Below are 20,832 nucleotides of genomic sequence, written 5' to 3' on the forward strand. Positions count from 1 at the left end.
ATATACTATTGTGTGAGCAAATACATCTCATGTAGAGACTACAAGAGAAGACTACGGGGAAATGAGGAGAACTATACTGAGAAGACATTAACAAAACACTTTCTGGGGGAGAGAGCCAATATTTTCCCAACTGTTAGCAACTTCTCCTTCATTAAATTAGCCATTTATTAAAAATGCTGCCATCAAGATCAACATTCCCTCATATTTTGCACGACATTGCGTAACACACATCCCACACCTCATAGCACTCTGCCAAGGTATTAATTCCAACTTTTATATATTTTAGAAAAGAAAACTAAAATTTATAAAGGTCAAATGGCTTTTAGAAAAGTTAAGTAACTTGCATCCTAAGCCAAATACTTCTTCTGAGCTCTAAAAATTACATATCCATTTGCCTGATTGATAGCTGTTTGATTACATCACCAATAGCTCGAATTTAATAAATGCCATTAAGAACCCAGTCGACTTGGACAGACAGTAACATTTTGTCTTTTTTATATCCCCCGCCCCACCCCCCCATCCCCAGTCCCTTATTTCTATAAACTGGGAGTCTTTCTTGAAATCTTTTCTCGCTCTCACTTCCTACAGCAAATCCATCAGCAAGTTTTATCAGTGTCACTATCCCAATCATCACAAATTTGTCCCTTTCTTCATCTTCACAGTCACTAGCCTAGTGCAGTTCTGTCTTCTATCTACTCAATTTTCACTTAGCGATGCCCTTTCAATCATTCCCTCTTTCAGTCCGTTATCCTGCTACAGCCGAAAGGATCATCATAAAACACTGAGTTGAGCTCCTACCTACTAAAAACCTTTCAATGACTTCTGACCACACTTAGGAAAAATCCAAAGTTCCATGCATGAAGCCTGGGTCCTGCAGGTATCTAACTACTTCACAGGCCTCACCACCCAGCAGTGCCTGCTCTCATCTGGACTCTAGCCCTACTGGCCATCTGCTCTGCTCTCTCTTGTCAAGTGCTCTCCTGTCTCAGATCCCTGCCTAGACTTCTCCCTCTGCCTGGAATATGCCCTCTCCTTTCCTTGACTCATTGCTTAATTAACCTCAGTTTTTTTTTTTTTTAATTTTTTATTGTGAGTTGTTCAAAACGTTACAAATTTCTTGGCATATCATATTTGACACTTTGATTCAAGTGGGTTATGAACTCCCACCTTCACCCCATACACAGATTGCAGAATCACATCAGTTACACATCCATTGATTTACAAATTGCCATCCTAGTGTCTGTTGTGCTCCGCTGCCTTTCTAACCTCAGTTTTAATATCAGTTTCTCAGGAAGATGTCAATTGATTTAACTTTAAATCAGATTACTCTTTGTTTTTCATAGTTTTTCTACCTTAAAACATTACTATTCTTTTCACAGCATTGATCACCCAATGTATATGACCTAATTATATTTATCCATTATCTATCTAGATGACCTAACTGCATCTATTATCTTCCTATTTATCCATCCATCTATCATCTATTTTAAATAGCTATTTATATGTATATTTTGTTGTGAATTACCTGTATCACCTACCAAGTAATGAACTCCAGTAAGGCCAAGTACCAGCATTCAGCACAGGTTAAGACTCATTTCTATCAATAGGAAATGATTTTTTTGAATAATCAATTTCCTCAATATTCATACTACATGTAGACTCCCTCTGAGCCAGGGTCTTAACCAGTGCTCTATTTTTCTTATGTTCTTGGGCTTTCTTCCATGCCCTTTTATGCTTAAGCATTAGTATCTTAAAGTATCACAAGACATGGGAAAATTTTGTTGGCGGAAATAAACCACAATCAGTCTTTTCATACACAGATTACTATTATTTTATTCACAAAATCAAAGTCAGCAGCCTACAATTTTTGAGCTTATGCAGCTAAGATGCTCTAGGGATAAAGTTATTTCCAGCACCAACAACTCCTAGGCTCACATATCTCCACTCCTACATCCCTTATCTGACTTCTCAGACCTAATTTTGCATAGGAATCATCTGAGAATTTATCTTTAAAAATACCTACTCTATCTGCTCTGACCAGATCATAATCTCTGGGTAGGACCCCCAGCACATTTTTGTTGGTGCTAGGTAGTTAGAATGAGGAGTCAGAACTTGAAACTATTGTCTCAAACTTACTTTTTTAACTGTGATAGTCAGGTAATTCTTAGCCTGAACTATCATTTTAATATCTCTGGTTGCTAATCATTAGAATTTTCAGTGAAATCTGAACTTTTAAATGCATGGTAATGCAATGATAAATGCATGGGCCCTGGACTCAAACTACCAGAGATAGCAACTTGGTTTTAGGACCTACTAGCTATGTAATCTTAGGCAATCCTGGGTCTTCTGTGAAACTCAGATTCCTTTACTCATAAAAAAGAGGTAATAATAGTGTGTGTTTCATGCATCTAATTGCTTGAAATAGTGCCTGGCATATGATAAAGCACTCAAAAATTATTTCTGCCTTAGTTATTTAGGCTAAACTTTCCTTCATTTTGCTGCCTCCTTATTCAGGATCACATCTCCCCTGTACTTCCAAGAAAGGAGGTCAGCTTTCTTACACACCTGGTCCTGAAGGGTTTCAACACCTTCAATCCAGCCATCTGGAGACTGCAGGCTACATTAAGTTTTCTCTGGGGTCTTCTGTTTGAATTTCTTTATGTACAGGAAGCTAATTAATTTTAAAAATCATTATGAATTTTGATAAAGTATAATGATCTGTCAGGCTTCCCAGTCTCATTAAGAACTACAACCATCATTTTATTCCTCAGGTTGCTTCCTTTCTATATAATATCTTTCTCCTATTTGGTTAATTACTGCCAAGTAACATCATCCAAAATTTATCGCCCTCACAGCTGAAGTCATACTTTCTTTCCTCAAATAAATTTCCCTGTCGTCTCTGCTTCTGCTGACCTCCTCATTGTTGTTCTTATCATTTGTTTTCATTTGTCACACCTGGTAGAAGCCAACAAGTTGTAAATTTCATCACTGATGGGCTAAGGCCCAAATGGCCCTATCACAGGGAACCTCTGAAATTCCAGCTTACAGCTGTTCCTGCCCTGGACCTGGTCTGGGGCTTGCAGGTTCATGGAAGCTCTGAATCCCACCTTCAGAATCCTGGTGTTTTTGAGCTGAAAACACCTCCAAGATAATCCATTACCATTTTTGTCACTCTAGAGATGAGAAAACTGAAATCCAGAAGCATCTTAAAATTAGGTCAGTCAGTGAATGGAGTCTGCTTTTAATCCACGAGTGAAAAATATATTCAATGATAATAATTTGCATATCTATATGCAACATAAACACAGTAAACAAAAATGACTGTGATCTTCTATCCTAAATGAATGACTTCTTCATAACATTTCTAATTGAGGTTCTGAAAGCTCCATCAAACACTCATCAACATTCCTCACTAGCCCCTGTCTGCTGGGCTTGGGGATATAGAAATTAATAAGATCATTTCTGCCCTTTAGGAATTCTGATTTTCAGAAGCCATAAGAGTCAAACACATACTCAGATGGGGAGTCTGAGCAAAACACCTTTTGGTAGGTGACTATATTGTAGGGAGGACAGGGAGCAATTTTTCCTGAAGAATTAATGCTCTGTGTCCCAGTGTGTGATTTGACTGACCATATCTCTGATTGCCAGGATTCATATGCTAATGGTGGCAACATTAATGAAAACCTTAAAAGTGGAAATGACCTAACAGATCAACCTCTTTCTGCAACAAGTGGTTTTCCACATGAATGTCAAGGCCTTGCCTCTGACAGTTTGTTTTACACTTAACTCACTACTGAAGTAGTCACTGCAGTGATTTTTCATCATTCCATGTGGTCCTCCAGCTCTAAGTTCCTTAGATTGTGTCCAGGTTGAATCATGGACAAAGAGTGCTTGATTTCCCCCACTCATAACAATCTTTCTATAGAAAAAGTACCAACCAGTGTGAAACAGAAAAATAGCAACTCTCATTTCTAATTTTTCACTAAATAAGTACTCTTCCAGGGAGCAGCTAGCTGTGTGTAGCATCTGAAGACCCCTAAATGTTGAAGTAACCAAGGGAAGTATCTGATAATCTACCTACGCTATTGTCACAAGGGTTGGCTGCCTGCAATCAGCCTTTGCTTTCATCATTCCCTTTCTTCTGTGAAGGTGTGATTAAGATCTCTGCAACATTATTCCCTTAATGAGCTCATTAGTTATCTCATCTACCTCTTAATGGGGGTGACCACTGACTTCTCACTTAACTGCCCACCCTGCTCCTGTCACTTGAGGTGACCATAGTTTTCCAGATTTTCTGCACTAAGTGCATCTTCATGCTTGCTGTTCCTGTTTAGCTATTTACACCTCCCTTTTCACTCCACAAGGCACTGTTTAGGAAATGGGTTGTAGGGACCATAATAACACTTCCCTTTATTACATTCTACTCTGCCACTGGGATTCATGTATGTTGATGTTCATATGCATGATTCCCTAGACAACATGGCCTATGTCTTTCTGATCTTGGCATCTGAGAGCACAGTGACCAAAATGAATACAGGATGTGCCTTATACCCACCAACAGACTCCAAGTATGAATGAATGAAAAACTGAATACATTATGAGTGTAGTGAAAAGTTCAAATAAATTACACATTTTAAGAATGCTCACAGACATCTATGCATTTAAAAGAAACCTAACTTTGTAAGAAGACGAGTCTGGCAGCAGAAATAAAAAGTACATCTGCTGGGGCTGGGATTGTGGCTCAGAGGTAGAGTGCTCACCTAGCATGTGCAAGGTGCTGGGTTCAATCCTCAGCTCCACATAAGATAAATAAATAAAGATATCCTGTCCAACTACAACTAAAAAAAATATTTTTAAAAGTTATTAATAAAAACTACATCTACTAAGGTGAGGATTAAGATTTTTAAAATTCAATCTTTGATTTTTGGTTTTTTTTTCTGTTGTCTTCTTGAGGCCCATTCTGTTTTTTACCTGCCGTTATGCATAGGAATGTCAGAAAATTTGTGAGAACGACTATTCTTAGAAGTGGTTACAGTTGACTTGGAAACTTATATCCTGTTTATAGTTCATCTGAGGTTATCATAGTTTCTGACAAGACCTGGAAAAATCACAGAATTGGTAGGGGAATGTGTGCAAATTTGAGCTGACTGTTGTGGTTTGTGGATTGCTAGCCAAAGCCCTTGAGCCTTGGGTGGAAGCCTATGGTCTGAATAATAATCATTTTTTCTTATATAATGTATCATGAGAAAAGCTTCAAAATGTAATTGTATTGAAAATCCTGTTTACTGGGAACAACCAAACAGTCCGAGTGGGACTAATTGTCTCAGAGAGAATCGATAGTTTCTCCTGTCAACTTGGAGCTTGGGTTTCCAGCAGATGAGAAAGCAGACTCCTTCTCTCAGGCCCACACAGGAGTCTTCTCAGCTCACTGGGGATTTGAGCTTGAAATATTTTCTTCAGTACAGCCCCCCCCCCCTTTTTTTTAGCTAGTTTGATGACAAGCTACCAATATCCATCAAATATGCCAGAATTTGCCTCCAGAACTCTGTCTTTTCCAGAAAACAAGCCATGACAGCTGGGTCAGCAATTATAGGCCCAGTGGGAAATCTGGCCAGTGCTGACATTACTCCATTCTGCTGGGAGGGTGGCAAGAGTGCGCTGGATTTATCTTGACCTAAATGGAGCGGCCATTGAGATGCAGGAACTGCCCTTATCCTGGGGACTGCTGGACCCACAATTGACCTATTCTTCATATTCTAGAGAAATCTGCCAATGCATCATCACCTTAATAAACCACCAATTGAAAAGAATTGAGTTCACAATGATGAGATCTTAAAAATCAATTTTCAGAAAGAGGGAGAGACTGTCTACTCCAGGAAATAAATATCAAACAGCTGTGTTCTGGGTCACTGGCACTGTAGATGAAATAAAGAATTCTGAAGAATAGTCATCATGTATTAATGGCAGGGAAAAAAAAAAAAAAAAACTTCCATAAGGCCCAAATTAGGATTTCATTACCTTGACTACAAACAACAGAGCTAGATAATTCCACAGAGAAAGGGCAGGATAAAAAGCCAGGATTGGAACCGTGGCTAACTGTGCAAGTAAGCAGATGAGTTTACCAAGAAACACCTCTTTACAAAAATTAAAACTGATCATGCAGTGTCCCTACTTTAAATGCTTCAGGAACATTTTATTAACTTCAATGTTACATTAAAACCCATAGGATTTTATTTTGTTACAGCAGATTGAACCTAGAGCCTCATGCATGCTAGACAAGGGCTGTACCACTGAGCTACACTACCAGTCCTGATTTTACTTTTAATAGCATTCCTGACTTTGTGGGTTCCTCACAGCCTCTGACATTCTTAGGCTTCAGTACAGAAGTTCTCAGACCTTCATGAATGTCAGAATCACCATTGTCCTGTTATGAGTTCCCATATCCTATACTTAATTTTCTTATGCTATTATGTTTTTAATACATTATAATCATAAGTAATAGTGGGGTTTACTATGACATATTTGTACATTCACATAACATAATTTTCTCCATTTTATTCCCCACCACCTCCCCTTTTCCTGCTTTCCTCCCTCTCCCTGGGCTACTTCCTCTTTTCTATTGTTCTCCCTAGTATTTATTATTTTTTATTTGGTGCATTATAATTATACTTAAAAGAGTGATTCATTGTGATATCTTTGTATAATACCTAAAAACACTTGATGGATTTCATTACCCGATTCCTCCATGTTTTCTTTCTCCCATCTTCCCCTTGATCCCTTAACCTCTATTCTGTTGATCACCCTTCTATTTTTGTGAGTCCCTTTTTATTTCATTTTTCACTCTGTATCTTCTGCATATGAGGCGAAAAATTAGCCCTTGACTTTCTGAATCTGATTTATTAAACTTAAGATGATGTTCTCTAATTCCATCCATTTACTAGCAAAAGATATAATTTTATTCTTCTTTGTGATTGAGTAAAAACTCCATTGTGTCTGTACACCACATTTGCTGTATCCATTCTTCTGTTGATGAGCACATGGGCTGGTTCCATAACTTGACTATTACGATGTTTGTTGCTATAACAGATCCTGTACTTGTAGCAAGCTCTTAGGATATACTAATACTGCTTGTTCAAAGAGCATACCTCTAGGCCACAGCACCAGCAAGACTGATGCCTCCCAAATTCAACATGAAGTTCCATTCTCTTTTCTCCTTGTTTTGAACACATGGCACCATCTTTCTGTTGGTAGCATCCTTTCCTGTCACCTCATCTTCCAGATTTCCACTTATCCTTCAGAACTCTGTAGAAGCACTGCATTCACCTGGATTATGTGGTGACTTGCTGCCCCACCTGTCTATCTTGGCAGCCCTCCTCTGGACAGCCTCAATATACAGTGCTCTTTTGCTGCCTACCAATATGGAATTTTGGGTTTGCAGTTCCATCTTAGTGCTTAAATTCAGGACCTCTATGGAAGGTGTCACTTCACCCTGTTCTGCATTCCCGGTTCCTGCCCTGTTGTGGGCAATAATGTATGAATGAAACAAGACTATAAAAGTCAACTAGGATAGAGGCTTTGAGTTCAGTGGATACAGTGGGGCTGAGAGGTCCAACTTTAAAGAAGCCACCATGTAATGTGATTTCCAGGTTCCCTCAGGAAAGGCCACTTGCTCCATTGAACTTTTCCTATCATGAAGGAGCAAATCCAGATGAGCAGGTTCCCATGGAAATGCATAATAACTGTAAAGGAAGATAAATCTCCCCTTTCAACTTTCAACTTACCTTTTATTTAAATAGACATCTTATTTCACATACACACACACACACACACAATTCTCCATTGCATGTTCTGTGCACAATGCACCAAGTCCTTTACCTCTCATGTAATCCTAGACAGCCCCTCCCCATCCATTCTTTAATGAGAAAAAATATATGGTTTCAGTGTCAAACAGCTCATTACCTTGTGTATCCCTTTGGGCAAGGTGCGTAATCTTTCTGAGCTTCAGCTTCCACATTTTTTAAAGGATGAAAAATCAGTACCTTGCAGCGTTGTTAAGAACACTAAGTGAAGTGATATGTGCTAATTAGTCTCTTTATACCCTGAGGAAAAGATTACTTAATCCAGAGAAAGAAATCCCCATGTGTGTCTTACAAGAAGTTGTGACAGAGAAAACAGAAGCTATATTTGGTTTTGTTAGTTATTTTGTGAGTTCCCTTAACACTGCCTTCCAAGATGGTACCATGTTCTCCATCTGCCAGTAAGAGGCATTCTTTAACCTTCATGTACTTTTCAACACACTTTCCTTTCCCTTTTGCCTTTTGTATTTTTAAAAGGTAATAATCTACCAAGATACTTAAGTATCTTAAACACTATATCTTAAACACTTGAAGTATCTTTAACACTCCAAATAGTTTGATGTCCAAAACCAGATCCCATCTACAAATCAAATTCCAAGTGAGATAATCAGGACAAATGATCATAATAACTCAGCATACAATGACTTTTTTTAAAAATTTTTGTTCAACAGCAACCAAAAGGAAAATGGGTCTTTATTATCACCATTTTGAATTTGCTTTATCCCAGTGAATTTGAAGATGATGAGTATTTCCCTTGTGTCTGGGAGAGGTATTAAGTATTCAACTTGGGAAATATTTAATCCTTCTTCAAAACCTTTCTTCAGCTTGTACTTCTCAATCTGTGAGGTGGCTGATGCATTCCATGTGTGATTTAATTAATATTGCAAATGTCCAGGGTGGTTGGCCAAGTTCTGGATATGTAAAGTGTTCTTTTTAGCTGTTTCCATTGTTCCAATGGGGAGGTCTATGCTCAATAAAGATATGTCTCTTCACTACACTAAGGAGTTTGTCTGAGGGCTATAGGGATCACAGCTCAGGTGGTTGAGCATGCTCCTGCAAAGGAAATTATACCTCTTAGTGTGAAGAGGCAGCCAGTACTAAAGGATGGAGAAGATGATGTAGGAAGTCAGAGGATGCTCAGGTAGCGTTGCTCTGGTATACAGGTACCACAATTTGTCACTATCTTATTTCTTTAGTGTTTTGGGCCAATATAACTTTCTGGACCAAGTGCTAGACTTAGAAATAATGCAGTGAATAATACATATCTGGCACATGTCCAAATGGATGCACTGGCATTTGGGGTAGCTGGACTCTAAACAAATAAAGAAACAAACAAGTAACTAATGCCAATGTGAGTGTAATTATGAAGGAGATAGCAGCATGATTTGAGGGAAGCTGTTACTAATGTGGGATGGGGAACTTCTTAGGGAAAAGGATGGAATCTGATTGAGCCATGTTAACCAGGTTTCCATAGCTGTGACAAAATACCTGAGAAAATCAACTTAAATGAGAACAGGTTCATATTGACTCATTATTTCATAGCTTTCAGTCCCATGGTTGTTTTGGGCCTGTAGTAAAGCTGCACATCCTGGCTGTAGCACATGATAGAACAAAGTTGCTTACCTCATGGTGGCTGAGGAACAAGGAGAGAGATAGGAAGGGCCCAAATACTCAATATCCCACTTAAGGGCACACCTCCACCAACCTAACCTCCTTCCATGAGGTCCCATCTCTTAAAGTTTGCCCCACCTCCTGAAAACATCACAGGCCAGAAACTGAACCTTTATGGAAGACATTCCAGATCCAAACTATAAGTGAAGTGGAGCACAGGAGCTTCATAGGCAGAGGGGCAGCACTCACAAAAGAGCTCATCACACTCGGGACACTAATCTGATTAACACGGGGTCAGGGTGATTTTACCTCTATCACTTGCTCACTGCATAATTTTTCATCTCTGAGCCAAGATTTCCTCATTTGAAAAATGGGAATTATGACTATGATGTGAATTCTCTGGAACCCCAATCCTGGACAGAATGTCTTAATGCCGCATTCTTCATAGTGTCTTCATACCATGATTGAAACCCTTACTACTGAATAATTCTTTTGCACTACTAATAGAATTTTCATTTTCAGAGGTGAGCTTTTGCAGTTCTCAAAGATTTTGTAAGGTAGGTTTCTGTAAGTCCCATTGCACAGATAGGAGAACTAAAGCTTGTTTGAAATCAAGAAATGCTTCAAGTGTCCCAGCTTTTAAGTAGCAAACTTGAAATGAAACACTGGTCTCTTTGGTTCCAACAGTGATTTCATTGTTGTTTCTCAACATGTAGATGTATTTCCTTCACAGTGACCTATGTCATCAAGACATTTCATCAATTAAGTCACTAGCCTAGCCAGACCTTGGCGATAAGGATATGCAGATCAGAACAGTTGTGATGGACGGTGATGAAAATTCAATAGTACAGTTACTGGAGAAAGGAAGTTTCTGGAACCCAGAACTTGACTGAGAACTTCATGGTTTCATGAAGTATTTTTTGGACAATGCCACCATACTGTGAGATCATAAAATGGAGCAGGATGGGGAAAATATCAGCAAAATAATAAATATCGTGTGTGTGCGTGCACGCGTGTGCGCTCACATCCTTTTTGAAAGAAGCTTTCTTATTACATAATTGTTGTACTGCAATCTGTTGTAAGTTTAAATAAATATACTGTTTTGCACCATTTCACAAAGAATGAAAGTGAGGCTGATGTTTTTAATGCAGAGTTGCCTCATCCAGGGCCCAGGTCAGCAGAGGGGCTTCTCTACAAAGCATTCTTCTTGCCTTTGTTCAGTGCTGTTTCCAGGGAATAACAGGCAAGTGTGGTCCATGCTCTCTCACTATAACATCCATCAGGAACTTCCTGTCCTGTCCCAGACTCTGCTAAGTACTCAGCGCTGGTGGTTCTCAGGAGGTTCCTAAGACAGTGGAGGTATCAGTGAGTGAGTGTAAAACACACAATTTATTGAGGGGTACTCTAACACAAAACAGTGATCCAAATTGTGGGGGCCTTCCTTGTGCTATGAGAATGCAAAATTGAGAGATTGTATCTGCCTGTGAGAGATGCAGTAAGATAAATGATTCCATGAATAAAGGTGGAATTTGAGTTAATGTTTAAATGGCACTCAATGTGTTGTGTCCCTAAGCCTACAGGAAACAAACACACTGGGAAACTGAGATATTTGTGCCCTTTCCCCTATGACCACTTTACCTCCTATAGTGCTGTGATGTACCTCATGTCCTCATCCTATCATTCTCTTCCCAGAGACACTGGGTCCATCTTTTCCCACATGTAACATTCAAGACCAGCATATTTCTTGCTTCCTCTAAGAAAAACTCTCTGAACCTTCTCTGCTTTGAACTGGGTCCGTCTCCTCTGAGTGTGCAGGACTCCGCACATTCACCTTTACAAGCTCTGATGGGCTATGTGTGGTTGTTCTTCTCTCTGATGGGCAGTAAAACTCCTACGAACTCAATTGCTACCAGAGTCTTGTGCAGTGGCAGACTAGAAGCAGAAGAGAACAAGAGTATACAATACACACATGTGCAGCATTACAACTAGCGTGAGAAGCTGAAATGTGGTAGAATAAGAAACTTGAGGCCAAACTTCCATTCCCTGGGCAGTAAGCCATTGAATCAAACATAAAAGTAGCATTTGGGGTGAAAAGGTGGAGTTGTCAGCTGTTAGACTTGAGTACTTAGGAACTCGGGCCCTCTGTTTAACCCATTATGACCCATACTCCTACTACCTATTAATGGATTTAAAACATATATTGTGTCTGGCCCAATGTCCTTGCTTTCTATGTGTTGTCACGATATATGTATCAGACAATTAATTATTGAGGCATCCTTTTCTAATGGATATAAGTATCCCCATTTTATAGGTAAGAAAGAAATCAATCTTAAAGAGGTAAAGTTATCCAAGATGAACAAGCTAAAATTCTATGGCCATTATAGACCAAAATCTGTGCTCTTACCCATGCCAGGGTACTCATTATTCTGAGATTGAGGGCAGTTTGCTTCCTGTAGACCTCATTTCACTTGGGTAAAACTCCAGTTTAGAAGACAGGCACAAATGCACAGATGGGGTGGGGTGAGAAGGTTTTCAGAGGGGTAGGTGTTTGTAAAAATCTCTCTGCATTTGGGCAGTTCCTTTTTACAATCTGGAGCCATCAATGACCTTTTGGTTATACTAAATTTCATAGAAATAAATTGTGAAGTTGTGTTTTAAAATTAATCATAGGCAAGTCTGACTTCATTTTTCTCTTCATTTCAGATTTTTAAATTTACAAGGATATTTCTTGATCTTGGTCAAAAAGTGCTTAATTTATCCTTATGCATGTTCAAGCTGAGGATGTTAATTACTTAGCAAATACTGAGAAGTTGAGTTTTCCTGGGTAGTGGATTTGAAATATAGGCAATTGCATCCAGTTCAAGCCACTATTTGCCTTTACTTCACTCATGTAAGATAGTACATCATGAATCTCTTTTAAGTTATGATGAAATAGCCTTACTTTTGTTCTATTTTTTTTTTGCTTAGCATTATTTTGAGAAATTTATTATGTTTTCATCTTGAGGTTAATTCATTCTCTTTGTTACATATTATTCTAATATATGATTTTTAGAATTGATTTAGAAAAATAAATGACAGCAGAATGCATTACAATTCTTATTACACATATACAGCACAATTTTCATATCTCTGGTTGTATATAAAGTATGTTGACACCAGTTCATGTCTTCATACGTGTACTTTGGATAATGATGTCTATCACATTCCACCATCCTTGCTAATCCCCTGTCCCCTTCCTTTCTCTCTCACCCCTCTGCCCTATCTAGAATTCATCTATTCCTCCCCCGCTCTCCCTCCCTAACCCACTATGAGTCAGCCTCCTTATATCAGAGAAAACATTCGGCATTTGGTTTTTGGGGATTGGGTAACTTCACTTGGCTATTATCTTCTCCAGTGCCATCCATTTACCTGCAAATGCCATGATTTTATTCTCTTTTATTGCTGAGTAAAATTCCATTGTGTATGTGTATATATATATATATATATATATATATATATATATATGCCACATTTTTTTATCCATTCATCCACTGAAGATACCCAAAAGACTTAAAAACAGCATACTATAGGGACACAGCCACATCAATTTTATAGCAGCACAAGTCACAATACCTTCATTCTATTACAAAATTAATAAAAGCTTACCATAAAAATTTTTATGATAAAAATAGGAAAAATGAAACTTAAAGTCTCTATTAGCTTTTTTTGGCATATATTTGTCAGATGTGTGCATAGTACATAATTTTGTCTAAAAGATCTTATCTTTTGTCTTTAATAATACCCAAACCGGAGGACACTATGTTAAATGACATAAGCCAGGCACCGAATGACAAGCATGGACAAGATGTGATGCCTGTGTGGAACCCATAACGTTGACCTTATAGAAGTTGAGAGTAAAGTAGTGGTTAATGGAGGCTGGGGAGGGGAGAGATGGGAAGAGGTACTAGGTTGTATTCAGACAAGAGAAATATGTTCTGGTGTCCTATTGCACTATATGGTGAGTATAGATAATAATAATTTACTATTTATTTCAAGAAAGCTGGAAGAAAGATTTTGAGTGTTTTTACCTCAATGAAATTATAAATGGTTGCGGAAATAGATATGCTTACTCTAATTCAAACATTACACAGGGTTCGCATGTCAAAATATCACATAGTACCCCATCTGTAGTTATTATTTTATGTGAAAGAAAAATATCCCATAATTACAAGGTAAAAACTAATAATTAATAATTTTTTTTATAAGCACTATATTGTATAGCCAGCAAAGTACAAGGCGGGAATGGCAAAGATACAATGTATTTACCTTTCTATTCAAACATCAAGTCTTTCTTTGCTGACTGTTCTTTTCTGCTGACCTCAGAAGAATCCTCAGAATCCTTCTGAACACAGGTTTTTGGGAAGACAGAATGACCCAAGCAGAGTTGGCATAATAAATTATATCTCTTTTTGATCTCCAGCATCAAGACTGAGATGTGGAGATCAAATGATTCCAACTGTCAGAAGCAAATTAATAAGGAAGATAAATCATGAGAGGATGTTACAAACCAGGCACCTGACAGTAAAGCCTGACATAGGTACTTGTCCCCTCAAGCAAAGGCTGACATATCACTAATGAGAGTTTTTTATCTCCAGTCTGATGATCAGTTCACTTTGACTCAGTGTGTGGTGGTTGCTTATAAATGAATAATTCCTCGGAGTCTAATTAGATTGGGTCTAGTCTATAGCTTCCTGTTGAGGTGGGACCTTCCAGAACACAAGAACATTGCTGTGAATTGGATAATGCTTAAGATCGAAAAACAGGAACAGGAATCCCAAGGATAAATGCTGATTTTTCTTTTCCTCCTCTCTTTTTGTGCCCAGAATCGGATGTTGCTGACTTTGATGGCAGAAGCTCACTTCTCTATAGGTTCAATCAAAAACTGATGAGCACACTCAAAGATGTGATCTCCCTCAAGTTCAAGAGCATGCAAGGAGATGGGGTCCTGTTCCATGGAGAAGGTCAACGTGGAGACCACATCACCCTGGAACTCCAGAAGGGGAGGCTTGCCTTGTACCTCAATCTGGGTAGGATCAAGCTCTGTCCACTCCCTTTCTGTGCCTGTCAAAAAAACTGTTCTTCATAACAAGTCACAGTAGCACATAAACACTAGTGCTTTCAGTACATCACAGGGAAATCCCTGGAGTTACAAGTACCCTATCACCTTTACCTGCCTGGGGGTAGAAAAGTACCATATTTTGAAATACTTAAATAGTAGATGGCTTTATTTGACAAATGGTGGTATTGCTATGTAGAGGGAACTACCAATTAACTATTACTTGTTATGTATCTCTTTGTCTATGTATCTCTTTTCTAGTTATTTCTTTTAGTAACTCAAATTTTAGCAAGTTTAAGCACATGTGTATTATAATGAGCATGCCCCCATCTCTTTTATGAAATAATGATCATTTATGATAGTTAGATTTTAGGGTAATGTGGAGGAGAAATATTTAAGTTGTTTTTGGTTATTTCTTCAGGAGTGGGGGAGGGAGGGATGTGATATATGTAAAGCGGCAGGGGGATGTTAAGTCTGAACATTCCCTTGTCTTAAGGGAAACCTTGTTATTTTTTTAATGTGACTTGGTTGTGCCAGAGTGAATCATAGTTGTCCAATGCCAGCTTGTTTAGTGTAAATTGCCCTCCTTCCTCCTAAGGGGTTAGGACCTGAACCTCCTGGGACCTGAGTTAGCTTTTGCATGGCTTTCCACCTCACTGCACTCAGGTCTGTATTTCATTGTAGTGGGCTCCCCTAACACAGGGAAGAAAAGAGTGGGGCTCAGACTGCTTCAAGTGATCAAGTGAAGAAGGGTAAGCAAAGTACAGAAGGCAGTGGACCAGAGCTCCCCAAGAAGACAAGGCAAACCAAAAAGGCTCATCTGTAGGTAAAAACAAAACCAAAAATAAAACAACAAGACTGCAAAATAAAGACAAGGTAAAGAGAGAGCAAGTGGCCATTTAATAAAAGAGTGCCACCACTTTGGCTCCAATTTGTTATTTATTAACATTAAAGGGAGGGGAAGAGAATTGTCTTTTAGTATTTACTATCAGATAGCAGCAACAAAGGAAAGACATAACCGATAGCAGTTTGTAAACTCAAGTTGCATGGGAGACTAGAAATATAAAAATAGCAAAATATGTTCCAGCAATTAGCAGGACAGTCATAAGGATGAAGAGTGGTGTTCTCATCCATCACCCCCAAATCCAAACACATTGGGTCTTTATTTTGAGGCATTTCTGAGGGCCTTCTTGAGCTCTGTGATGAGCACGGTGACAGGAAGAACCTACAGAATCCCTAGTTCAACTCAAAATTGGCATCTTTAGTCAGATGCTTAGAGACATGCAAAGTGTGGTGTTCTTTTCAAGAGATACTCTTTGATGACTCGTATTTCCATTATCTAAGTACCACTACAGTGTCTGACTTCAACAGAATAAGTTCTGCAGTGAAATTTACTAGGTAGTTCTCTTTGGCCTAATCTCTTAAGGTAGAACATTGAATTTTCCAGACTACTAAATGGGAAAGACATTTCTTCTTTCAATGCCTAAGGGGATTAGAGAGACTCCCCTTCCTAGTTTTTGCACATCTCATTCAGATTGCCCATGGCAATCTTCCCTCTACAGAATGACAACAACCAGAACCCACATAGGCAGGTGGAGAATCAAAGAGCACAAGAATTACGTGACTCGGAAACTGTTGTAAGAACTAAACAAGACATCAATAGTGCACTCAGGTCACTCATCCTTACAAGAATTCATTGCCTTTGAACTGAGGCAGAATGTTTGGGCGATCTCTAATACGAACAGCTGGAATAGAATAAACATGTGCAGAGCTGATGTCCTTTGGGGCCAAGTGCAACACTTGAAAACCAAAGCCCTCAACTGCATGGTCAGATTATTGAGATCTCAGTAAAAGCTTTTCATAGCCTCCGAAGGGTCAAATGAACATTTACTCCGCTCTTTTGAAATTCAGTCATTTTAATGAGTCAACTCACACATATTTAAGGAAGATAATTTTTTTTCAGATTGCCACTTTTAAGAAACCATAATCTTGCTTTGTATTAAACATTTTGTATGTCTATATATACATACGTACACATACACACCTATATATATACATTAACATTATATATGATATTATATATGAATATGTATACACACATATATATTTCATTTAAGTTACAAAGCAGTCCTATACATTATATCTAAACTCAGTAAGTGACCCCAGTCGGTTACTTAAGATCACACTGCTGCATAGCTGTAGACCTGGGATTAGCACTCTCTCCAAATCTGTAAACCTCCATAAAAAATTATATATTAAATATCAGGCAGACTACATTTATGAGTCAGATTGTGAGAAGAGAGATTGGGATGGGACATGTGCATCTAGGATTAACCTTGCATTATCTGAAGATTCAATTATGAAGAGGGGAAGGAGATTGGCATTGCAGACAAAGTGTCAGTGGGATGAGGTGTTCCACATTTCTGTCATTTATGTAATAAGAAGAGATTAAACAAGTACATTAAGTCAGGGCCTGAGCTCAGTTAAAAGTTGGATTTGCCAGTTGCAGCCTAGTGAAATAACTTTTTCTACTTATGTTCTAACTTTGTAGTATTTATAAAATTTGTAGTAGCTATGAATCATCAAAACCATATATCATAAACAGGTTAAGATAACACTTTCCTAAAGTAACAAAGTCACAGAGAATGAATATAAATTAGGATCCAGAGCTGAACAACTCCTAAATCTGGAAAGTATTTTTATTCACTGAAAAGACATGGATTTCATTGTTTTATTGGTACATAGAGATTTGCCTGACTTAAAGGTCAGGTTCGCTGCAGTGGCTTATTTCCTGTTAGTTTCTTATTTTCTTCAGAGGTCTGACTTGGGTGCTTAAAATACTGTTCATAAATCTTGCATACCATCAAGCAAGGATATAGGGCTAGCTTTCTGGAACTGTGTAGCCTATGGAGATAAAATTTGCCTTTTCTCTCTATTTCATATCCCTCCCCTTCGGTATGGCACCCTTTTCATCTGCCATAACTATCTGCTTTACAGTTCATCCAAATATTTTCTGAGACCCTGCATTTCTACTAAGCAGCATAGCTTACAATGTTCCTACAGTGGGGAGCAGATAGGAAGAATACAGGAAATAAGGGAGAAATACGAGCATTTTTTTCAGTAAGAGGAGTGGTGAGAATATTAGCTTTGAAATCAGATGAAGTGGGTTGAATCCCTAATCTTTGTGTCCTTGGGTAAGTCATGTGACTTTTTGGAGACAGGGCTTTTGACAGAGTTGTGATCAGAAATAATTGAAACAATGTATGTGAAGTTTACCTTCTGGGAGATGCTTAATAAGTACAAGTGATTATTAGTATTGATAATCTGACAAGTTCAAGGTTGGGAGGTGGATTCTGAAAGTCTGGTGGAGGCAGGCATAGGGAGGTTCACATGAGTGGCCACCTGTTTTATCAAAGCAAATTAATCTCCTTCTAAGAATAACTTTGGCCAAAATATCATCTAAATAAATGTTCTCACCCCCCTTTTCTCAGGCTTTCTGAAATTCACAAAGAAAGTTAATGTGGCATTCATATTTGAACAGTTAAGATAAATCTAGAAAAGATTTAATAAAACAATGAGTTTAGGTGAAAACAGTTGTGTATGTTGACCTTAATAAAAAGAAAAAACAATAAAAATAATAAAAAAAAAAAATGAGTCCTAAAGGAAGTGAGGGGACTGACACGTCTATCCACAGCACTTTAGGGTAAGGGACCGAATAAAAAGATGAACTTAAAATTGCAAGCATTTCAAGTTTCATGTATAAATTTTGCTGCTTAAGGTCTTAGATGTTACATATATCAATTCATTTTAACTCTATCTCAGACCAAGTTTTTATTTAATTGGAATAATTTTTCCTGTGCTTCCAACCCATAAGTTAGTTTCTTCATGATCTTCTCTCTTTTATCCTTCACAATTGCCCATGAGAATTTTTAATATTGCTTTAATAAATTGGAAACTAGTAACTAAGTAACAGAACTTCAAGTGCCACTGAGATAAAACTTGAAATAGATATTCGAAGATAAACAGTGTAATCATTTCCTGAGAATTGAATTTTTGTTGTAATGTCTAATAATGAAGATTTCTAGATGATTCAAACCCTTCTCAATGATTTGCAGAAATTCTCTTTTCCCAATTGTTTAACCAAACCAACATTCACTTAACTTGTTTTAATGCAAAATATCTGAGTGGTAGTGTAAAATAACTAAAGAAGAGGGGGAGTTAAATTCATTCCTGAGTTATCTTTTTTGGTTAATTTAAAAGCACATGTGATCTACTGGTGCAGTTCAGTGGTAGAACAACTACCTAGCATGCTTAAGGCCCTAGGTTTAATCCCCAGCACTAAGAAAAAAAAAGTAACTTGCAATTCAGAGATATTCAATAATTTATACATCACTGATGTATTATTTTCAATGAAGCAGCTATGCAGGATGAGGATTGTGTTTTTAATGAGATTCATTTTTTTCCATTATCAAAACTAGTTATGCTCCCTCTAAAATATAGAATAAAAGGGGAGGGAAAGAATGTGTTGTGGTAAATGTGTTCTTGAATTATATCTGCTCATAATACTTTTCTGTGCCTTTTCCATAGCTGTGTTTAGGTTATATTTATCATGTTCTGTTCTGCTTTTATATATTTTAAATCAGCAACATATAAATTATTAAGTATTTTATTTATTAAATGTTACTGTTTATTTTATTAAAAAGGTTATTCAGTACTAAGTATATTTTAACATGATATAAATACTTTATAAATATCATTTGATGGTTCTATAATAGTCTATTTGGTGATTCTAACTTATACGTAAGATATTTTTCCTCTTTCCAAATTATTGGATATTATCTCTAGTTTTTAAATCACGAGCCATTTAAAATTTTCTTTACCACACTTTAATTGGTTTTCTTCAAATAAATTTCCAGAAAGTAGATGACTACATAAAATGTCATAAATATTTTCTAATGTTCATCAATACCTATTAACATTTTTTTTTCAAAATATTGATGGAATTCAATTTTGCATTATCTTTAGGCAATAAAATATTGACTAAGTAAATTAACAAGATGAACAAGGAACAATCTTAACCTGTTTCCTTAGAAGTAAGGAAAGAGCAACAAATTGCTTTATGTGTTTGTAAAAGTCTCAGGAGCTATGTTGTATGAAATGATGTTTGTTAATTAATGTTTAGAGGTTCATTAAATGCAGTAAGAAATAGTCACCATTTATTTAAAATGTGTACTTTTATTGCCCTAAAATGTTAAAAAAAAATAAGGAGAAGAATTGTTAGGTGGAATGACAGTAATGCCACTTTCCTAGTCTGGGTTAGGGCATGGGAGAGGAAGGGATAACCTTAGACCTTGAGAAGAATGAGGGTGGGGCTATGGATGCTTGCTCCCTTTCCCAGATTCACAGGGTGTTGATGTGATAATGGAAACAAGCAGCCTACAGTGGTAACAACCAATTCAAAACTTACTACTTGAAGTTTCAGGACTTAAAGATCTCATCAATCTACCAAGCTACTCATCTGACTTAGTAGATTTCTCCTTACGTTTTGCCCATTATGTTCATATCCATAAATAATCACCTAGGAATTTTAAAGTAATAGATTTAAAACAATTAGGTAATCATCTAAGAGCATAAAATAAAGATAGAACTGTGCCTTATGCCATATACCAGAATAAATTTCAAATTAAATGAACTGGAAGAAAATTTGGGAGAATTCTACAGTGATCTTGGAATAGGGAAAATCTTTTAAACTATAATATGATTCCAGAAGCCATAAAAGAAAAATGAAATGATGGAATTTTTAATACACAAAATATATTTTTATAAAATAAAAATAAAATGAACAACCAACCAAAAACAGAAGCAATATCAAGAATAGAATAAAGAGCCACAACAAAAATGGTGCTGCCCAAATTGTTAGTACAGACAGTGGGCTAAATACAAACTGATAGAGAAATAAATAGACATTAGTTAGGAGGAGACAGTTCACAGAAGAGAAAACACAAAAATGAGGAGATTTTCAATTTCATCCATATTAGGAGAAATGCATATTAAAATTACTCAGAAATGCTTTTTATTTTTTAACTTTTTTTTTTTTATCTATCGGGCATTTTTTTTTTTTTTAAGCTAGAGCCTAATTTGTTGGGAAGCCCATGGTGAAGGATTCTCATCCTTATCATCAGGAGTTTAAATAAGTACAGCATTAACAGAGGACAACTTGACATCAAAAATCAAATTCTCAAACAGCTGCCAAAATAACCCTTTCCTCAG

At 37.3% G+C, this 20,832-nt stretch overlaps 1 protein-coding gene across 1 annotated transcript in view; it reads left to right on the forward strand.

Moving 5' to 3' along the window:
- Cntnap5 (contactin associated protein family member 5) overlaps nt 1-20,832 on the forward strand; it is a 790,323-nt gene that overhangs the window by 353,417 nt on the left and 416,074 nt on the right. Inside the window, exon 5 of the mRNA XM_048812122.1 lies at nt 14,330-14,533. Coding sequence (XP_048668079.1) covers nt 14,330-14,533 — 204 coding nt within the window. The remainder of the gene's footprint in view (nt 1-14,329; nt 14,534-20,832) is intronic.

Source organism: Marmota marmota, unplaced genomic scaffold, assembly GCF_001458135.2.
Source record: "Marmota marmota marmota unplaced genomic scaffold, marMar, whole genome shotgun sequence".
NCBI classification, from domain to species: Eukaryota; Metazoa; Chordata; class Mammalia; order Rodentia; family Sciuridae; genus Marmota; species Marmota marmota.